The sequence below is a fragment of the Sebastes fasciatus genome, chromosome 1 (genome assembly GCF_043250625.1).
Source record: "Sebastes fasciatus isolate fSebFas1 chromosome 1, fSebFas1.pri, whole genome shotgun sequence".
NCBI lineage: Eukaryota > Metazoa > Chordata > Actinopteri > Perciformes > Sebastidae > Sebastes > Sebastes fasciatus.
In genome coordinates, this window is record NC_133795.1 from 7,939,951 (window position 1) to 7,960,949 (window position 20,999).

At 39.7% G+C, this 20,999-nt stretch overlaps 2 protein-coding genes across 2 annotated transcripts; both read right to left on the minus strand.

The window, feature by feature from the left end:
- Positions 1-789: 789 nt before the first annotated feature.
- Positions 790-4,430, minus strand: chchd4a (coiled-coil-helix-coiled-coil-helix domain containing 4a). Its single transcript, XM_074610001.1, has 3 exons — positions 4,212-4,430; positions 3,314-3,412; positions 790-2,927 (listed from the first exon to the last, which is right to left on the minus strand). The coding sequence occupies exons 1-3, from the start codon at positions 4,231-4,233 to the stop codon at positions 2,575-2,577; spliced, it is 474 nt and encodes a 157-aa protein (XP_074466102.1). The 5' UTR covers positions 4,234-4,430; the 3' UTR covers positions 790-2,574.
- Positions 4,431-6,439: 2,009 nt separating this feature from the next.
- On the minus strand, positions 6,440-14,301 carry LOC141752346 (protein transport protein Sec61 subunit alpha-like). The gene is made up of 12 exons (XM_074610244.1): positions 14,164-14,301; positions 12,487-12,554; positions 11,423-11,488; positions 11,256-11,334; positions 10,562-10,693; positions 10,273-10,382; positions 9,554-9,707; positions 9,286-9,446; positions 8,970-9,167; positions 7,762-7,953; positions 7,596-7,672; positions 6,440-7,506 (listed from the first exon to the last, which is right to left on the minus strand). The coding sequence occupies exons 1-12, from the start codon at positions 14,168-14,170 to the stop codon at positions 7,320-7,322; spliced, it is 1,431 nt and encodes a 476-aa protein (XP_074466345.1). The 5' UTR covers positions 14,171-14,301; the 3' UTR covers positions 6,440-7,319.
- Positions 14,302-20,999: the final 6,698 nt, after the last annotated feature.

The window sequence follows — 20,999 nt, forward strand, 5'->3', positions numbered from 1 at the left end:
TCCTTTATTATCTGTTGATAGAGTGTTCCAGCAGCAGGAGGAGGAGCTGTGGTATCTCTCTTTCACACACTGCAGGTGAAGGAGTCTGTCACTGAAAGACCTATTTAAAAACACTTGGAGGGAGTAGCACCTTTTGTAGTCCTTCTTCAGAACTTTGTAGTTTCACCACAGCAAACTGACGTCACTAACATCCGCAGCCGTCGCATCATAATGACGGAGTCTAGTGAAAGAGCAGTCGGATCCTCCTAACACCGCTGTTGTCTTTTCCTAAGTCCTTCTAAATGCTCCTTCTCATCTTTCCTTGACCTCATGACGTTTTCCACTGAGGTCAAGGAAAAGTGGTTAGGAAAAGACGTTAGGACGTAATTATTTGACTATTCGAACGCAACCCTGGATTTGTTAAGATCTGAGTCTAACAAATCTCCTATTTAATGTTTTATCTCCTCTTTTCTTATTAGCAAAGAGTAATGTAGGAAAGATTACGGTATTTGAATGTCAAACTGGGTTTCTTAAATATTATTTATAACTTTGGTTTCAAATAGTAAATATAATACATTTTGAAAGCTAAACCTATATCATTTGGATTTTAATAAAATGCTATGAAACTATAACATTACTAATATAAAGGCAATATAATGGGATATGGCTGTAAAATATGATGACAGTCCCATTTTCCTCAACTTTCAGTGAGAAAAGCTCCCATAAAATACATCAGACTATCAACGTATGAAAAGAAAAATGACCGATATAAGAGGCTTTGGCTTTAGAAAAACAAAACAAAAATATGAATTGAAATTGTTCAACGATCATTTTTAATCTGGACATGTTTGAGAACAACCCATCAAGTCTTTTTAAGGCCTGAATGTCATTGAATGGTGAACACAGAATCCAACTGGAGACTCTCGAGACAGTGTTAAGACAACAGAGACATTTACGCAGTGACAGTTAAATGTGACAAACCACTTTGGTCAAGGCCAGATACAGTGAATTAATAAATATGACGACCATTGTTCACACGGCAACAGATGTAGTTGGAGACCCTGAAGATGTCAACAAACAGCTAAAAACATTTCTTACTATCAATGTAATGTTCACTGAACAGAAGCTGAAACAGCAGCCTTGTGTTCTTACCAGTTACCTGCGTTTTGGTCTAGAGATTAACTATAAAGGCCCTGACACACCAAGCCTAGTCTGCCCGTGCTGGAATTATTTTGGCCGATTCAGCATATTCAATCAGCAGCGGCGCCCGTTGGTGAAAGAAATCACTCCGATTGGCTGTTCAGCTTAAACGAACGAGAAGAGAAACAGAAGTGAGGAAAGCAAGCCAACGAGTAAAGTCAAGAGGAAAAACACAGAAGGCTCTTCTCATCTTTCATCTTCATCTCATCTGATCATTCCAATACACGGATATTTTCACAATGACATGGTCATCTGGAATGAGTTATTTCATCGCGCAGAACGTGAGTGGTTGTTGGCCGTTGGCTGAAGTCTTTGCGGTGTGTTCAAGTGCAACTTTTTGGCCAAGACAAAGGCGACATGAGGCGACTCAAAGGTTGGCCTTCAACGCCGCTAGTTCTTTGATGTCGGGTTGGTGTGTCTGGGCCTTTAAAAGGGACAGTGTGTAGGATTTTGGGGGCTCTATTAGCAGAAATTGAATATAATATTCATAACTATGTTTTCATTTGTGTGTAATCACCTGAAACTAAGAATCGTTGTGTTTTCGTTAGCTTAGAATGAGCCCTTCATATCTACATAGGGAGCGGGTCCTCTTCACGGAGTTCGCCATGTTGCTCCACCATGTTTCTACAGTAGCCCAGAAGGAACAAACCAAACACTGGCTCTAGAGAGAGCCTTTGTAAAACCGTGGTAACGCCAGCGACCGTCTGACTTCTGTTCCTAAAGTAGTGTTTTTATGGTAAGGATGGCTCAGGCGGCTCACGTTACTGCAGTCTTGGAAAGGGAGGAGTGAGCTGAGGGGTACTCAGTTGGTTGCAATCTGCAACCACACCACTAGATGTCGGCAAATCCTACACACTGTACCTTTAAGTTGTAGAAAGCATCAAAACTCAAGGTAAATTCCTACAATTAGCTGAACAAAATCTAGTGATTACTGTGTTGATTTCTGTCAAAGTGAATAATTGGTGATGATTCAATGATTTTCGTGACCAGTCAACATTAACACACATAATGACCGCTAACAAACAAGCTCTTCTGATTGACATGAACACGCAGCAAATTAAACTCCTATTGCATATAAGGTGAGTCCTTCAACTAATGTCTCTGCAGCAAACAGCGTGACCTGCTGTCATTTAATCATGTTATTCAATGATTTGTGTGTGAGTGCTCAGCAAACAAAGCAGCCTCTACTTTTGTACAAACGCTACGTCTCTCTGCATTCACAAAGTCCTTCTCTGATGGTCTGTAAATATTGCCCATGAGCACCAGAGCTGTGTCAGTAAGTCCTCTCTGTAGGCTTTAACAGGAGGAGAGACCAATCAGAGCTCTTCATGGAGAGTCACTTATGCTGGGCAGTGCTTGCACACACAGAGGAGCCTGGATGACAACTGATGGACCTTAGCTGGCGGTCTGGTTGTCTGTAGGTGGCGTGCTGTCAGACGTGGCCGGGGTAGAGTGAGGTTCAGTGGGTAAGGCAGAGCCCTCAGTCGGGGCGGCGGAGACAGACCCAGAGCTGGACTCTGCCTGGGCGGAGCTTGCTTTATCCTCGTCCTGAGGATAGAGCTCAGGGTACTTCTGCATGCACTCCTGCATGTTACGGAAGTGGTCGATGCACTCGGAGCCCTTCACATCTTCCTTACTGTAGTGGAAGCAGGAAAAGGCCTCCTTGAACTGAGAGCCACACGGTCCGCTGGCCATGCCGCCAAGACACGGGCAGTTCCAGTTGACGTCTCCATTTGGCAGGATGAGACCTAAACAAACAGGAAACTAGTTAATAGGTTACCTTTGTGAGAAAAGGAGGAATGTTTGGGGCTGGACAATGTGACAAATATATATATCGTCAAAATATTGCAACATAGGCTAGTAGGCTAAACCTATAGTCATTTCTTTTTCTCTATAATTTTACTTCAAACTTATGTTCGTTTTGCACTCAAGTTCTTAATATGAGAAAATACTAGGTACTTTTCATTTGTATTTAATTCACACAGACGTGTGGTTATTTCATACAGACTATTGAATTACCAGAAAACATGCTATATCATGAAATGACTTATATCATAATGGAGGATTTTTGCCATATCGTGCAGCCCTATTTAGAAGTCAGGTCCACTTTTTCCACAGTGACTAAATGACTAACCCTGCTCCTCATAAGGATCATTGGGGTCATCTGCGATGAGCTCAGCGTTGCTGGGAGCCTCGTGGTCCTCCTTGGTCACAAAGATGATGCGATCTTTACCTTAAATGACAGAAACACAAACATCAACATCAATGACTGACATTGAAAGTTAAGTTCGTTATCAAAGATAACACCCAGATTTCTGCTCTGGGTTTGATGCAACAACAGGATAGAGCAGTGGTTCCCAACCAGAGGTCTGGGGACCCCTAGGGGTCATTTGAGGGAGAAAAATGGGGAATAGTGAATCTTCACTATTTAATTCACTACAGAAGTGAGCCCAATGTGAGTCATTCACTATTCTGATCATGGGTTTTCCTTCCCTCACATCTACTCAACTGTAGTTGACAACTATTCTGGTCTTAATCAATCATATCTAACAACCAACATCTTTCCAAAATCTTATCAAATGGGGGTCTGTGACCTAATGTGTGTCAATTTGGGGGTCCTTGACATGAAAAAGGTTGGGAACCACTGGGATAGAGAACCTAAGAGAAGTGGGGTCTGGACCTATGATAATGGCTTTATAGGTAGAAGTAGTAAAACGTGGTCCTGGAGAGTACAGCTGGACTGTGTGGTTGACAGTGACCCCTGATGGCTCACTATGCTAAGAGCTCTGACTGGAGTTAACCTGCTCTTAGAGCTGTTTGATAACTCTGACAGCTCCACCAGGATCACAGCCAGCTTCTCACACTTTGTGACTTACATACCATCTAATGACTGCAGCGACCAGAGTATGAAGTCAGTACAGTAATAACCTTTACTGGAGGGTTAGCTTCCCTAGCTGCTAGCCGTGGAGCTAACCTGCAGTAGCATGGAGGCTGCTCGTGACATTGGAGTGAAATGAATGAAAGGTGTTTACCTTCCTGTCTGCAGTACGACATGTCTGCCGGTGGTTCAGTCCGTCGCCCTCTGTTATAAAAGATGACCGGTGCGAGAGGAGTTACTTAACAACTGCGAGGAGCTCATCGGAGAAACTACCAGCTAGCCGGCGTCCGACAGTCAGACAGACAGACAGACAGACCGACAGACAGACAGACAGACAGACAGACCCGTGACGCTCCTCTGACCCGCCGGTCACATGTGGGCGCACGGTAATGACATCACCCAGTCCCTTTTTATAATAAAGAAATAATAAATATAAAACAAAATCTAACAATAATGAAAAACAAATGTAAAGAATTGTATTGAATAAATTTGATCATAATTTTAGCTAAATTTAAGACTCATAAATCCAAATTTAGCCACTCTAAATCCGTATTTATAAGATTCGAAAATGAAACCAAACAGTACATTAAAACCATTTTTATCTCAAAATAATAAATACAAAAAATAAGAAAGCTTTTTATTTGTGCTCTTTGGTTAAAAAAATCCCCCTGGCTCTGAAAAAAGTATATGTATATATAAAACGACTAAAAGATATATATATATATATATATAGATATATATATATCTATATATATATATAGACAGGAAGCTGGCAGGAGTGTGACACTACTGCAGGATGCATGAGGACCACATTGAGAAGAGGCTCAGTTCATTACAGGAATCACACTTGAAACGTTTACAGTGCGCTTATACAGTAAATGGGAGGAGATGCAATCAACTATATCAACTCCTTATTTCTTATATATATATACAATTTAAATATATAAAATATAATAATATATAAAATAAAAATGGATTATATTATATATTACAATAATATATAATTACATATTATAATATCAATTATATATATATACATATATATATATATACATACATACATATATATATATATATATATAAATTACATATATATGTGTATACACTTCTTTAAAAAAGTGAAATCAAAATATGTTTGTGAATAATTTTTAATAAACTTAATTTACAAATAAATTAAACAATGATTTCCCATTTTTATTTTGACTTACCAAGTTTCTTCCTGCTTTCCTGTCCAGTTCTACTACAGTCATATGACCTTGTGAGTCCTGAGTTACAGTTAACCTGAACGCCTATACAATACACCCTCTGAAATTTTCTCTGTACCTCTTTTTGTTCCATCCCTCAGGAGAAGATTAATTTCTGTTATATTGGTGTGCATGACAAACTACAGGTGATATTGAAGCTCACACATCCCAGTCTAAAAGCTACAAGGCCCCAGATTTTCATGTAAAGAGCGAGCAGATGGAAAAGTGAATTTTGTACAAAATGGTAAATTAAATGCGAAAAAAAATTAAATAAAAATAATTTAGAAAATGTATTCTTAATGATCACCCGATTGAATTAAATATCCATCAATGCATTGCCTCATAACTTGTTTGGGGACTCATTCTTCAGATCATAGGATATCTATAAGTAGTAATTAGTCATAGGTAACTAGACTTCTGATTGGTCTTGAAGACATTTCTTATTTATCCATTTTCATTGTTAAATTAAAACAGAAAATTTGATAAAAGCATTGAATGTAAAGTGAGAAGGTTGCTGGTAGTGATGTTTTGGTATATACAATCAGTTGAATAGCAAAATCCCCCCTTATAGACTTATATTTTACTCTTTACCATGTGAAGCAAGTCAATTTTAAACCTCATACAGTGACCACTAGTGGAAGTTAAGTGATTGGTAGTTACAGCAACTAAATTAAACTACAGCTGAGTTATAAATCACAACTCGATGGACATAAACTTGTCTCAACTGTAGAGGCTAATATCAGAGCATCAGTCCTAGTAACTATGTCAATTATTGTTGCTGTACTTGTTTGTAGCCTTACTGCCCTTTAGTGTCAAATCCAGCTTTAACTATCCATAACATGTGCTAACAGCATTCAATTGCAATGGCACTACGTGTTATTCTTCATTATTACACGGCTTTGTCGAATACTCAATTCTGATTGGTCAGCTGGTCATTGTTGTGAATTAAACCCCAGACAAGGCGATGCAAGACCGATGCCGCGTTGCCCTGTCGGGGGTTTATTTTACAAAAATGACCAGCTCGTTGTATGTTATCCCGTACTTATTTCACCCACGACCAGTATCCTGTAGTGGTCCCCGAACATGCAAGGACAGAGCACAACAAGGAGACAAGAGAAATCAAAACACAATTTCCAAGTATGTTGGAAAAAAATCCTGTTTTTTTTAATAACACAATTATGTCTGTTACATAAAGTAAAAACCAAAATGAAACCCCTTTTCGTCCCTATCAAACCCACCCTCATCCCGACAACCTCGGCAGTATTGTGCAGCGATTCAGTCTGGGAATAAAAGAGCATGACAACACAGACAAACACTTTCCTTTGAGGACCCAGAGACGGAGGACAAGCACTGTGCCCCACATAAGACCAGAGTGAATATAAACACAGTCCATCATTTAAAATATCAAAATATAAGTAAATAAAATCCACCAACAGCTTGTCTGAGATTACCAGAAACCTTATGAGGAGTACAAGCGTATTTTATTTATACTTTCACATCCTACTAAAAGGCCCCCAGAAACCTCAAGCACGATTGCTACTTATGATGAACATGACATGGCTTTCTTTCAACTCTCCTGAAATGTCCAGGCAGTGCTTTTAGCTTGAAATAAGCACTGTTGTCGCTGTCTTAGTGTTCCTTGAACATGCTGCGATGAACAATGCCTGAGGTAAGTCAAAGACAGCACCTCACACTTGTGTGCTTTTAGGCATTCTTCAGCTGATAAGACAGTCAGTGGGGACTTAGGCAGCCTGCAGAGAGATGGGTTATAGCTATTGGAGTAAAAGGACTGAAGACGCACAATACTATGCTCAACGCTGGGAGCAACCGACGTGGTTTTCTCAGCATTGACACGCTAGAGAGGTAATGGTTGAAAACACAGGTGGTGGAGTAAAGTTGCTTATCCCAGCTGCAAAATGGACTGATTGTGCGAATTGCAAAAACAAAAAGCAAAATAACAAAACTGATGGGGGAGGTGGATGCGCTTTGTCTGATGTGTGTCAGAAGGTTGGTATTTTCTAGAAAAGCAGTGCTCCCATGCTGCCCACTTCGCTCTGCTCCTTTACAAAGATTTCAAAGTACTGGTAGATGATGGTCACAGCCAAGAGGATTCCTGTACCCGAACCAATGGCACCCAGGAAGTCAGCCATGACCGACAGCCCTCCTATGCAGAGGCCACCGAAGGCAGCAGCTGTGGGGATGTACCTGTGAATAGTAAATCCATTAATTAATACAGAAATATTCTGGAGGACAACTTTCTACTGCAAGTAACAAACATGAAACTCTGTTTGCACCTGTTGAGCTCGTGCACCATAGAGGTCTCTCTGTGTCCCCTCATCACCATCTGCTGCTCCTTCAGCTGCTTCGCCACCTGAGACACACACAGTGATAAACGCATGTTAATTTCATGCGGGACTGGCGCAAAGCAAGTAGCAAATGCTTCTGCAAACGCAGGCTTACATCTTTGGCAGAGGATCCTGAGACCTCAATCCAGGTCTTGGAGAAGAAGGCGCAGGAGCCAAGCATGAAGCAAATGTAGATACAAGCGTGAACCGGATCATCCAGGACAGAACCAAACGACTCTGGAGGAGAGAGGAAGTAGCAGAGTCCGCCCACCGGATAGGCTCGAGCTGGTCCACCACTTGTGGCGTCCTAAACAAAAAAAAAAGATTTTGTTAGTAAGATGCACGACTTAACTACAACGCAAGAGACCGAAACTGACTTTGCCCTCTTTATGAAAATCACCAAGAGTCCTTAAAAGGTACAGTGTGTAGGGTTTGGTGACATCTAGTGGCGTGGTTGCAGATTGCAACCACCTAGTACCCCTCCGCTCACTCCTCCCTTTCCAAGACTGTGATAAAATGAGCCGCAAAACCGTGGTGACGCCATTCGCCTCGCTCAGACGCCATCCTTACCATAGTAACACTACTTTAGGAGCAACGGAAGTCAGACAGGCGGTACCACGGTTTTGCACTCTACGGCTCACGCTACCGCAGTTTCACAAGCATGTTGGAGAACTATGGTGGCCTTCAGGTAAGGTAAAAACGTGAAAGGCTCTCGTTGGAGCCAGTGTTTGGTTTGTCCGTTCTGGGCTAGTGTAGAAACTACAGCTACATGGCGGACTCCGTGAAGAGGACCCGCTCCCTATGTAGATATGAAGGGCTCATTCAGGTGATTAACACTAATGAAAATATAGTTATGAATATTATATTCCATTCCTGCTAATAAATCCCCTGGATGTATAAAGAAAACTGGATACAGCGTTGGAGGCGGGCTCCTGTTCATTCCTATGAGAGTTGCTCAATGGTGCATTTTACAACTTTTAGGACCTAATGATTTAAATAAGGGCTATTCAAGTGTTTGTACTAGGAAGTTGATTTACCTAAAAAAATATTATCCGCTGAGTTACATACATCTTTTTCCCAATGTAAGTCTATGGGAAAAAGTATTTTTGGGCCCAATGGCATCACGTGACGGACACGGAAGTTGCAGTGCAACTGTTTGGCCACTACGAAAATTAGCTTCAAAGCCCGGCGCCCTTCCTGGGGGCTTGATAGATCCCCTTAAATGCTACACACGGTTCCTTTAATCCAATCTCCTGGTGTATAAACACGTCGCAAAGACTGAGACTGGATGTGCAGGAGGCGAAGCTCAGGTTATATACTTACAGACCAGGTACCCAGTAGGTTGACGAGGAAGTTGCCGCTGAAACGCGTTGAGAGCATCTGAGAAATGACATAGAGATTGGAGACCAGGGCAGACTGCAGGATGATGGGGATGTTGGAGGTGTAGAACAGTTTGATGGGGTAGGTGTTGTATTGTCCACGGTAGCGTGCTGACTTAATGGGCAGGTCCACCCTGAAGCCCTGGAGAGGTAACAAAGAGCGCCCATCAGTAAGCTGATATTTACTTCAAAACATGTCGTCCAAATTCCTTTAGTGCAGTAAGACACTGGACTGTGTTTAGTTGGTGTTGCCAGCTCACCTGGAAGTATATGACCACTGCAAACACAAAGACGGTGGCGATGAGGTTCATGAGGTTAGGCAGGTTTTGTCTGTAGAAGGCCTCTCTCAGGGCGCGCACCTTGTCCGTGCGGGTGGCAATAAGATGAAAGAGAGCAATGATGGCTCCCTCAAACTCAGTACCTGGATAAACAACAGGAGTCACGGGGTTAGCCATTATAATACAGATGAAGATGTATCTCCTGCATCTTCCCTCAGCTTCAAAATGTGTTCATTCCCAGCGCCCGTACCTCTGCCGGTGTTGACAGTGGTGGGGCTGAAGGCCTTCCACACGATCGTCTCACAGATGTTGGTCGCGATGAAGAGAGAGATACCCGAGCCCAGACCATAGCCCTTCTGGAGCAGCTCGTCCAGCAGCAACACAATCAGACCTGCGACAAAGAGCTGAAGAAACGGACAGGAGGTTTGTATTGAGCCGATTCAGGCAGACAGCCAGCTGTTCAAAACAGCGGTGTACAAAACAACATTATGACAGTCACAATGAAGAAGCCAGGGTTTTAATTATCGGATTTCTGCTCATCCCAAGGAGGGAGAGGATTCAGAATCTTAAATTTGTAAAATATTTGTAAATTAATTTTAAAATAATGTAAAGGAAAACATGTACTCTACAAGAGCTAACAAGCTAACATGTTTTATATTCAACCTCTAAGTGCGTCACACACTACCTGACACTATATATGATACACAAATCAGGTTGATTGACAGATTACTATAAAGTATATAGTATATATAAAGTAATATTAAATATTTTGGCCTACAAATATTATTTTAGTGGGTAAGATAAATTTAATGATTAATGGATTGAATTTTTTCTATTGTTTTTAACACCTTGAATGAGCTAAAACACAATTCAGACACATAGCCTAAACTTTGGAAATGTGCGCATCTGTTTCCAGAAACACACATTACCAGATTTTAGGCTGGAGAGCAGCAGTGAGTTTGTATTAACCTGGATGATGATGAGCAAGCATATCCCAGCACCCATCTCTGAAGGGTCTCCATACATGCCAGTCATAACATATACAATGGCCTGTCCAATGGTGATGATCATTCCAAACACTGTGAAAAGACAGAAAGAAAATGATTTGCAATTGGCGATTTTGCAGGAACAGCTACTACTGATGTTACTGAGCAGTTTATTGTGTCTGCTATCTTCAAAACAAATACACAAATCTTCACAGTTTCAAAGGTACGTGACAAGTTCTAAAAATAGCAAATGTAGGGAGTGGTAGACCTACATTTCTGAGCTCCATTGAAGAGGGCTCTGTCCTTGGGAGTGTCTCCCACCTCAATGATCTTGGCACCAGCCAGCAGCTGCATGATAAGGCCTGAGGTGACAATGGGTGAGATACCCAGCTCCATCAGAGTACCTGGAGGTCAACAACATTAGTGTCACTGTAAGCCTCAGTTAGCACAACAACAGAAACAATGCACAAGGGCCTATGCACATGCGATAATGAGATTCTGTCAGATCTGATAACAACGTTGGAATTAGATTATTTCTACTTGTTGGAGCAGCACAGGACATAAAAGCACTCTGTGATTAAAGGTATAATATGTGACCGTTGTCAGTTGCTGCTTTTAAGCACACAGCATTCAAAGTTGGCTACTCCTTGTTGGCTCAACAAGCGAGGGAGGTAGAGAGAGAGCAGCGATGGCACATAACACGACCGTTATCATCCGTGTAATACGGCCGCTTTGTATCTGACAGAGCTAAAGGACTTGTGCCTCGAAGCGTCCCGAGTAAAGCAAAATAAGAAGAAAAGAGAAAATACAGGCAGAGGGCTGCAGGGTCTCTGCAGAAACCGACATCGCAACACACTTCTAGTGAAAGTGATGACTGAGAGGGATTATTTCTGTATCAGTCTATACAATGTTTTTTAGGAAATTCTTGTATATTATAACTCTGTTTAACATATACATGTCAAGCACCTCTGTTGGAAGCCAGGATCACTCTCATCCAGTAGAAGGGATCTGCTGAATCTGACGACATGATGCCAAAGAGAGGAATCTGAATCAAGAAAAAGATATAAAACAGTGTCACAAACCACGATCACCACTAACAGAAGCAGTGGGTTGGATGTCATGAAAATACTAACCTGGCAGCACACCAGAAAGATGAATAACGTGATGGCCGTCCATAGTACTTTTTCTCTAAATTGAATCTGCAAGGATTAAAAAAAAAAAAGAGCATATGTCATTCATATCCTTTCATAATAGCACAGTGCAGACATAATGCAACTTAATAAGAGTATTTGTTAAGACTAGGGCTGTAAAAGTTAACGCGATAATAACGCGTTAATGCAATCAATCTTTCGGAGGTCGTAGCAGGCTCAGTTTTAAAGCTAGAGTGAAGAAACTGACATCATGAAAATAAAAAACCTAAGGAATCCATTGGTACCAATCAGTCATACTAGCTCTTTGCAAAGGTGGTTTAATAATGCTCCAAACTTGCATTAACTTTTGGCGAGGAAAAACTGTCATAGCCATTTTCAAAGGGGTCCCTTGACCTCTGACCTCAAGTTAAGTGAATAAAAATGGGTTCTATGGGTATCCACAAGGTTTTTTTTTCTTATTTAACCTTTATTTAACCAGGTAGTACTCATTGAGATTAAGAATCTCTTTTGCAAGAGAGACCTGGCCAAGACAGCAGCGTTTAAACATACATTAAAGTTTCAGATGCCACAACATAAAAAAAATGCAAAATACATATATAGCATAATATCATACAAAACACATTCAAATCAAGTGTTTGAAGCCAACGTTAAAGTGAAAATATTCAGAAACACAGGCAGCTCCCGATTGACTCTGCTTCTAGGTCTTTCATTAATGTTTTCCCGAGTCCCCCCTTTACAGACATGCCCACTTTATGATAATCACATGCAGTTTGGAGCCAGTCATAGTCAAGTCAGCACACTGACACACTGAGTTTGACATGTTATGATTTGAACATATTTTTTATGCTACATGCAGTACCTGTGTGAGTTTCTGGACAATATTTGTCATTGTTTTGTGTACAATGTGTGCATTTGCATAAAGCAAGCATGTTTGCCAACTCCAATGTTGATCAGAGTATTAAATACTCGACAAATCTCCTTTTAAGGTACATTTGAACAGATAAAAATTTTTGCGATTAATAATTATAATTCATAATGAGACCTACCTTTCTTTCTGGTTTCTGAATTTCTGGCAAGACCGCACAGAAAGGCTTGATGACCTCCAAAAATTTAACTGCAGAAAGAGACAGTAGCAGGTTAAAAGGACAGAAGTAATCATTGCATTTACACCACACACACACTCACATTATATATCAATTATTTATGTTATTTTGAGTAATTGGTCCTCTTAAAAACCAGGTTAGCTTAGAGGCAACATCATCACTAACCAGCAGCTTAACCAGCTGCCAGCAGACAACTAGCCAATGCTGCAACAAGCTGTACTTTCTTAGCAATAATCAGACATAATAACAAATTACACTTGAGCAACGCTTGAGCAAAGTGTTGTCATTTATAGACAGGTAGAGGCTTCGCTGCTGCTGGATGTCTCTTCAATTCAATTCTAATCACTTTATTTGTCCCCCAGGGGCAATTGTAGAGGCTCTTAAAGCAGAACAATTAACAACACACAACAGGAAATTTGAAACATGTTTCAACACAGCTGTGTCAATCACTGAAAGTGACTTTGACAGCAAGTGATTTAACACATGCAACTGAATCCTTTACTAGTACCATACTAACCAATTTAGCATTGCAAGTCTATCATTGCTGCTCTTAAAGCAGGTTAATTCAGAGGCAACGTCATCACTAACAAGCAGCTTAACCAGCTGCCAGCAGTCAACTAGCCAATGCAGCAACAAACTGTATTTTATAAGCAATAATCAGACATAAAAACAATTACACTTGAGCAAAGTGTTGTCATTTATAGACAGTTGGAGGCCTCTCTGCTGCTGCTGGATGTCTCCTCTTCAACAGATCAGCCGTGTCAATCACTGAAATTGACTTTGACAGCAAGTGATTTAACACATGCAACTGAATCCTTTACTAGTACTGTAACAGACTCGCTTGTTCATGGGTTAAAACTGTATTTTAGCGTAGGAGAGTCTGTTACAATACCATACTAACCAATTTAGCATTGCAAGAAGTCTATCATTGTTCTTATTAAACCAGGTTAGTTTAGAGGCAACGTCATCAGTAACAACCAGCTAACCAGCTGCCAACTGGACAACTAGCCAATGCAGCAAACAAACTCTATTTTCTTAGCAATAATCAGACATAAAAACAATTACACTTGAGCAAAGTGTTGTCATTTATAGACAGTTGGAGGCCTCTGTGCTGCTGCTGGGTGTCTCCTCTTCAACAGATCAGCCGTGTCAATCACTGAAATTGACTTTGACAGCAAGTGATTTAACACATGCAACTGAATCCTTTACCAGTACTCTTCTAACTATCAACATGCTCGTATAAAACAGGAGAAAAGAAACCAGCGTGTCTCTCCAGAGAGCTATCCTGCAGTTCCTTCAGCTAGCGCGATGCTACCTAGCATTCAATCACACATAAAACTGAGTAAATCAATGTAAAAGAGGAAGTTTGCGCAACTGTGAGAAAGATAAAGGGAAGGATGTTAGAAATTAGCTCCGACTTGTGAAGAAAAACACATCTTAGACTTGATTTAATGAAGAATACACGCTTTAAATTAGCTGTTACAAGCTAGCTGCCAGCTAGCCGCTAAGCTAGCCAGTTAGCTACGTTAGCTTCATGTTCCGTTATTTGTTTATCTGTCGGAGGTTCATTCAGTATCTTAGAGCCTGAACACGTGTAGAGAAGAAATGGATGTCACCTACTGCCCATGGTGTCCTGAAGACGAGTCCTGTCGTGTTACTGGGACCAGAGAGAGACAGCGGAGACAGCGGAGACAGAGAGTCAGAGAGTCAGAGAGGCTCCATCAAGAGAGAGACAGAGAGAGAGAGAGACACAGACACGTCACCAGACCAGCCGCTAACACACGTCACTACTCTGAGACACGCAGACATCACACTGCACACCCACATTAATGCTGTACAGTGGTATCTATGCAGACACTTTATTTAATGTGATAAATAAATCTAGTCAAATCGTTAAACGCATGATTTTTATTTTTATTTTATTTTTTTTATTTTTTTTAAAGGGACTATTTGTAACTTTCAGAAATGCTTGAAGAGCCCTTTATATTATTATTTTATTTACTTTAACCCCTGGCATGTTTTGTGTTTTATAATTTTATTTATTTATTTTAGTTTTATGTTTGTTTGTTTTTGTTTTTATTTATCCATTTATGTTTTTTATTCCTGTTATTTTTTATGTTAATGTGAAGCACTTTGGGTACCTTTTGGTTATTGTATAGGGCTATACAAATAAATGTAGATTGATTTGATTGTTGATTTATGTCCACTATTTGTATTGTTTATCTATGTATTGTTTGAATTGTTCTTTGTATTGTCTACAAATATAAAATAAAGACTATTTAAAAAAACAAAAAAAACAACAACCTATGAGCATGATCCATGGATGTATTGATAGTATGAATCAATATAGGATCAGGCCAGGAATGGATGAAGACAAGTGACAAGTGAAAATCTTGCAGAGGAGAGATGATACTAATTTATGTGCAATATCAACATTTCATATTTATATGGGCAATAATGTGAACCCAACCATTCATTCAGTCTATTTTTTATATATATCTTGTTTTTTCACTGTTTACTTACTAGGCCTTACTATATCTTTATGATTGACTTGCTTAATTATTAGATCTTATTTTGTTTTTTTTACTGTTTATTTACTTACTATATCTTTATTATTTACTTGCTTATTTATTAGATCTTATTTTTTTTTTTTTACTAATGCCTCTTGTTGTTTGCAATGTAACCCTTTGATGCTGTAATCTTGCAAATTTCCCTGCTGTGGGACTAAAGAAAGATTATTTCATTTTATCTCTTATACAAAACTGTCATGATGTAAACTTGTAGCCCTCAGGACTTCTGCTGCCTACTGGCATTATTAGCCCCTTGATTGATTGATTGAGTCATGGTTTTTTAATCTCATCACGCATGTGTTTTAAATAATGACATGCAGTATTCTCAGTACTTGCGTTGTCTCAGCTCTCCAACGGTAGCCTTAAAGACACATTTATTTATTTATTTATAGTTTTGTGGAGTATTGCAATCAGACTGACTGAATATTAATTTTCCTGATGCAATCCTCTGTGCTGTTTACCAGGTCACCAGTTAGAAGTGGTGAAATGTAACTAAGTACATTTACTCAAGTACAATTTTATTTTATTCACACTGTGATACAACCATATTAACAATCCAAAAATATCAGTTGTGTATATATAGTTGAATGCACCATTATTATCACCTAGAATAAGTGTGGCTGCAGAAAGCTATTGACATAGTATATAGGCTATATTAAAAAAATATTTACCGTAAAAAGTTTTAGCAATACAGTGTTACCTTTTAAGATGAAAGAATATCAACTATTTAGTGTTTTGTTTTTTTAGTGTTCTGCATAATTTCATAATGCATTTAGTTCAGATAAAATTATAAGTGAAGCAATCTCAGTTTGTTCTCATGCTATCATTTCCCCTCACAGCTTCTCACCACTAGAGCTCAGTGTTGTTCCAGACAGTGGTGATATTTATCCGTGCTTGTCTAAACTCTCTGGACCTACACTACTATCATTTCTCACTAGATTTGTTTCTTATCAGAAAACACTCACACAGAGGTGGAGCGGAGGGTGGTTGGGAGTCTGCACATCTGCCCTCAGATAAAGAGAAATGTGTTCATGTGGTTACATAATGACCACAGAGCTGTGAGCTAACACAGAGGTGAGGACAAGCAAATGCCACACTAACCCCCTCCAGGCTCTACTTTTCATAGAGTTTTGAATAGCCAAAATATACTGTACAATTCTTTCCTGTCAGTCATGAGGAAACTGGCTGACCTCAGCTTTGATGTTGTGTTTTGATGTTAATCAGAAGTTATTATTTGTTGGTAGAAATTTATTTTTGAAAGGGTTTCTGCTCGCTAAAGGGGACTTTTTCCTTTCCACTGTCGCATAACAATGCATGTTCATGGGAGATCTCTTGTTGGGTATCTAAATTAAAGAGTACGGTCTAGACCTGCTCTATGTGAAAAGCATCTCAAGATAACTTCTGTTATGATTTGACGCTATACAAAAATAAATTGAATTGAACTGAAAGAATCAAACTTGTGTTTTAATGAAAACAGAGCGTTCCATAAATGAATGTTTTATCTGCAGTGCCTTAATGATCTGAAAAGGATAATACAGCCTAATACACCATGTGCAACCAGTCCCTTAGTGCCAGATAATGCAAATAGTCTGTGGTAATGCACAAACAAATATTTATTATCTTTCTTACAGAAGAAAAATACATGCAAATAAAACATGAGCCAATGTTTTGATAATATTTCCCCAACATTAAGTCTGTTCCTGTGTGCACCTGTAGAGGACATTATGTCTGTCTGCAACCTTCAGTTATGTAAACTCACCAGTGTTTCACTGAACGACTAATACACGGAAACAGACCCAGGACCATATACAAGGACATGTTGTACCTCAGACTCGGGTGCTCAAGGACAAAACTATCCTGGATTACTCCAAACGCATTAAATCCTTCAAATTAAATGTCATAAGATTTCTTTCTTTAACACTTAAAGATCCCATTAGCTTCAGTCATGCTTTCTAGACATTATTTATATATATATGACCACAATCTTACAGATTACAGAACTATGATAATAAGGTAATTGTGAATGTACATTGTAACAAATGGGCTAAAATAACTTACTGTGCACAGGATTTGTAAATTCTATTTATGCCCTTTATTATCATAAAGGAATATGACATCATTTTACAGCTGCAACTATGTTTATTGTAATTATCAATTAGTCTGTCATTACATTTTCAGTTGATCGATTGATTGTTTTGTCTATAAAATGTCAAAAATATTGCATTTTGCAGTATGCAAGTCAGCATGCTTTTCTGGCTATTCTGACCCACAATCTTCTGCGCAGCGAATATATGAGCAAGAGGGTCAAAGTTCAAGGCACAAGGTTATTTTAAGCATACAGCATACAGAGTCCCAATTGTATGCATACTGCATGCAACAGTATGTACTTTGTAAGGGCAGCTGCAGTGCGTACTAAAAGTAAAAAAATATGATATTTGTAACGTATAAGCATGCAGTCTGCCTGCGGTGAGGGGAGCTGATATGTGAACAAGAACAAACACAGTGATGTCGGTACATGTCGGCTAATCAGCTGATTTGATTCTGTTGCAGATGAGTCAGCCTTTGTCTTCCTTATTTTTAGAGATGAGTAAATGTAAACAGTGAAGTGCTACTTCGGGTGTGGAGGCATGAGTGTCGCCTGTTTTAGTCAGTCAGTGGGCTGTTTTATTAGCAGATGATGGAGGGGCATGAAATAATAGTCATGGCAAAAGCAGTAAGTAGGAGCCTGGGAATTATACATTTAGTGTGCTTCATCCATACACTGCCAACTGAAGTTATCAGCTTATCAAAGACAAAATTACATATCTGTGTTCTGCACGGCCTTGTTTAAAAGTACAGTGTGTTGCGGCATCTAGTGGTGTGGTTGCAGATTGCAACCAACTGAGTACCCCTCCACTCACTTATTAATATTATATTCCATTTCTGCCGTTAGATCCACCTGATTGTTACACACTAGTCCTTTAACACACATGTAAAAACACACATCCATGCAAACACTATTTATGTATACGAAGGGCTCATGTAAACCCACTACTGAGGATAGCGTCTTGTCCATAAGTAGAGGAAGGGGACAGAGATATCAGTGAAGAGAATCCCAGGGTAAGTGGAAGGATAAAGAGAGCTAAACCATAATCCTTGGCTGTAATATTATTGTCATAACACCATGCCTGGCACCTGTCCATCACTGAAACCCCGTTAGACTGAAGACAACTGAGGCTCTGTTTGGAAGAGGCAACCACAAACTGCAGTAATCCCCAACTAATCCAATCGAGGCCTTGCGGTGTGATAGTGTTATTGTGAGCCAGAGTAACACCCATGGAGTGATTCAAGAGGAAACAAAGTCCTACCTTCATTTGACCTTCATGTGTGAGCTTAAATAAACACTGTGTTTGGTGTCAATCTGTGCCTCTGATGGTTCATTATCGTAATTAACAGGTCAGTGTAAATGAGTCGGACAGAGTGGACGACAGGGGCCTCAGGCAAGGTCGAGGCCCGACGCCGCGCAGACAGCGTCACTGTGCCACCGTTATGTAACAATCCGATTACATCTTGGCTCGATTTTGCTTTTCCTCTCTTGCTTTTGCAGTCCATTTCTCCGCCTTTCTATGGATGAGCAGACCTAGCCTCCATGCACTGTGTTGTCATTTCATGTTCTTATAAACTGTATTCAATTTAGTGGTTAAAACCTGCTAGACGTGGGTTCCTCTAGTATTAACACAATGTTAAAGCTATGGGTTTAACTGCAGCCTGTGCATGTGTGAGGGTAGGTATTTTATGAATTGAATGATTTAGATTGGAACAGGTGCGATTTTATCTTCCAATGATAAATAATCATTGAGTTCCGTAATTATTATACTGTATATTACCGTTGTAATATTTGCTCTGATTATTTCATATATGATCATTCCTTGAAGCATTGTAAGTCTCATGATTCAGATTTCTGCTTTTTTTGGTATTTCATTTTTTTCATTACTTTTTATATACAATGTCTTTGCATGAATTTGAGTTTATACTTCACATTGAACTTAAATTTTCATTCTTAAAGCTCAAGTAGGCGAGATTGGAGCAAATATGATTAAAAAAAAGTAAATATATATTTTATAAACATTGCCTATATCATGACAGTGGTACATGAAACAGGAACCTGAAAAAAATCATGTGCCTCTGTGTCCTCTGATGCTCCTAACGGCATCTGCAAGATTTCACAGACCGGAGGAAAACAAGCAATAAGAGAGAGCGTCTGTTAGAGCCGGCTGTCAATCACTCGCGAACTCCAACCAAACGGTCAAACTAGACCACGCTGATCAATAGGAATCAATATTTTGTTACGTTAATGCCTATTTCTCGCCTCAAATGTTTTCAGAATCATCTTGTAGTGCACGGTTTTGCTGTAAAATTAGAAAGTTTGTGACGCCACCGCCATTGTGAAATCTGGTGAAGGAATGCCAAGTTACGCTCTCTCAATGAAATGACCTGTGATTGGTCATAGTCTCCCGTCACGGGCTAGATTTTCTAAAGCCTGAAAACAGAGCCATGAGGAGGTGCAGAAGTCTAGTTATCTCTTAGAACACTTGAATTACAATATGCTGAAAGGTTATTATGGAATTTTTGCCCAATGATGCCAAAAATATACTGCCTACTGCAGCTTTAACGGGATGGTGCGTAGGATTTAGTGGCATCTAGTAGTGTGATATAATATATTTTTATAATAATAATACATTATTTTGCTTCACTGTTTTCAGTCCATTTGCACCCAACAAAACAATTTTAACTCAAGGTCCACGCAACCTAAAATGCAAACACCCAGAAGTAAAAATAGAAATCCTGACGTTTGTGTGTCCTCCTGTCTTATTTCTATTTGAGAGGCAGTCAAGAACAGATCCTGTAAACATCAAATAGCCAAGAGGAAAGTGAATCTGTGGTGGTGAAACACACATTTGGTCTGGACTGTCCCCCGTATGCAGAAGAGCTGTGGAATAATTAACTGCCTTTCATCAGTTTAATAAGTGATTCACAGTTATTAGATAATCCTCAGTCTGTTGCAGATAATGAATGAACTGCTGAGAGATAAGGAAATGAGTTGATGGCAGTGAACAAACAAGTGAAATTAATTTTGACATCATGCATGACCTCGAACCTCAGTTGGTAAAGAATGACTTTTGCAATGCAAAGTAATGAGATTATTGTTTTTGGAGGTGACACCAGTCATAGGACTGTGAATGGAAGTGTGCACCACTGTGTCCACATGCAACAATCATGGTCATGAGATGATGGAGCAGACTTGATGAATGAAAAGAGTAGTGACACTATCCCATTCCCGGCAAAGGCTGCTGTTGCCATAGTGATTTTAACTGCTGTTATTATGCAACTGTTCCACTTCACAAAGCAATGAGCTACTAGGACGCACAGAATAACAGTGAATCTGCAGTATGTGTGGTGTAATAGACATATGCATACACACAATGACAGAATGGGATCATGTTGATGGTTGAGAGCAGCCCACTGATCCTGAGAGTGGAGAAGAAAGAGCTTATCTTCTTCGTCTCTCCATCCTCTCATCTATCTGTCCCTCTGCGATCACACAGCACAGAAACATCACATCCACATACTGACTGTATCTGCAGCTGATCTTTGGCAGTCTATTACACACAAACCACCATAACCCTGCTCTGACCCTAAAGATTAAAGTGTCCCTAAACCGCCACAGGACTACAGAATAAGCAGCAAGGTCCAAGAATGAGAACAACATAAAAGTATATTAAGAACATAATGTGTTGATGAACCAATGAGATTAATGAGAAAACCCTTTCCAGGGTATTTGTAGAGATATTCATTAATCTGTCATCATGTGCTTGTACTGGCTGCCGCTCAGAAAGCAGGCAGTCA

What these genes read in the sequence shown, in the direction of transcription:
- LOC141752346 (XM_074610244.1), bottom strand. An exon ending in TTCAGAAACCAGAAAGAAAG is followed by an intron (nt 11,489 to 12,486) that starts GTAGGTCTCATT and finishes TAATCCTTGCAG; the next exon opens with ATTCAATTTAGAGAAAAAGT. An exon ending in CTTCAATGGAGCTCAGAAAT is followed by an intron (nt 10,383 to 10,561) that starts GTAGGTCTACCA and finishes GTCTTTTCACAG; the next exon opens with TGTTTGGAATGATCATCACC.
- chchd4a (XM_074610001.1), bottom strand. Translation starts at nt 4,233, where the DNA reads ATGTCGTACTGCAGACAGGAAG. An exon ending in GTCGTACTGCAGACAGGAAG is followed by an intron (nt 3,413 to 4,211) that starts GTAAACACCTTT and finishes CTGTCATTTAAG; the next exon opens with GTAAAGATCGCATCATCTTT. An exon ending in TGATCCTTATGAGGAGCAGG is followed by an intron (nt 2,928 to 3,313) that starts GTTAGTCATTTA and finishes CTGTTTGTTTAG; the next exon opens with GTCTCATCCTGCCAAATGGA.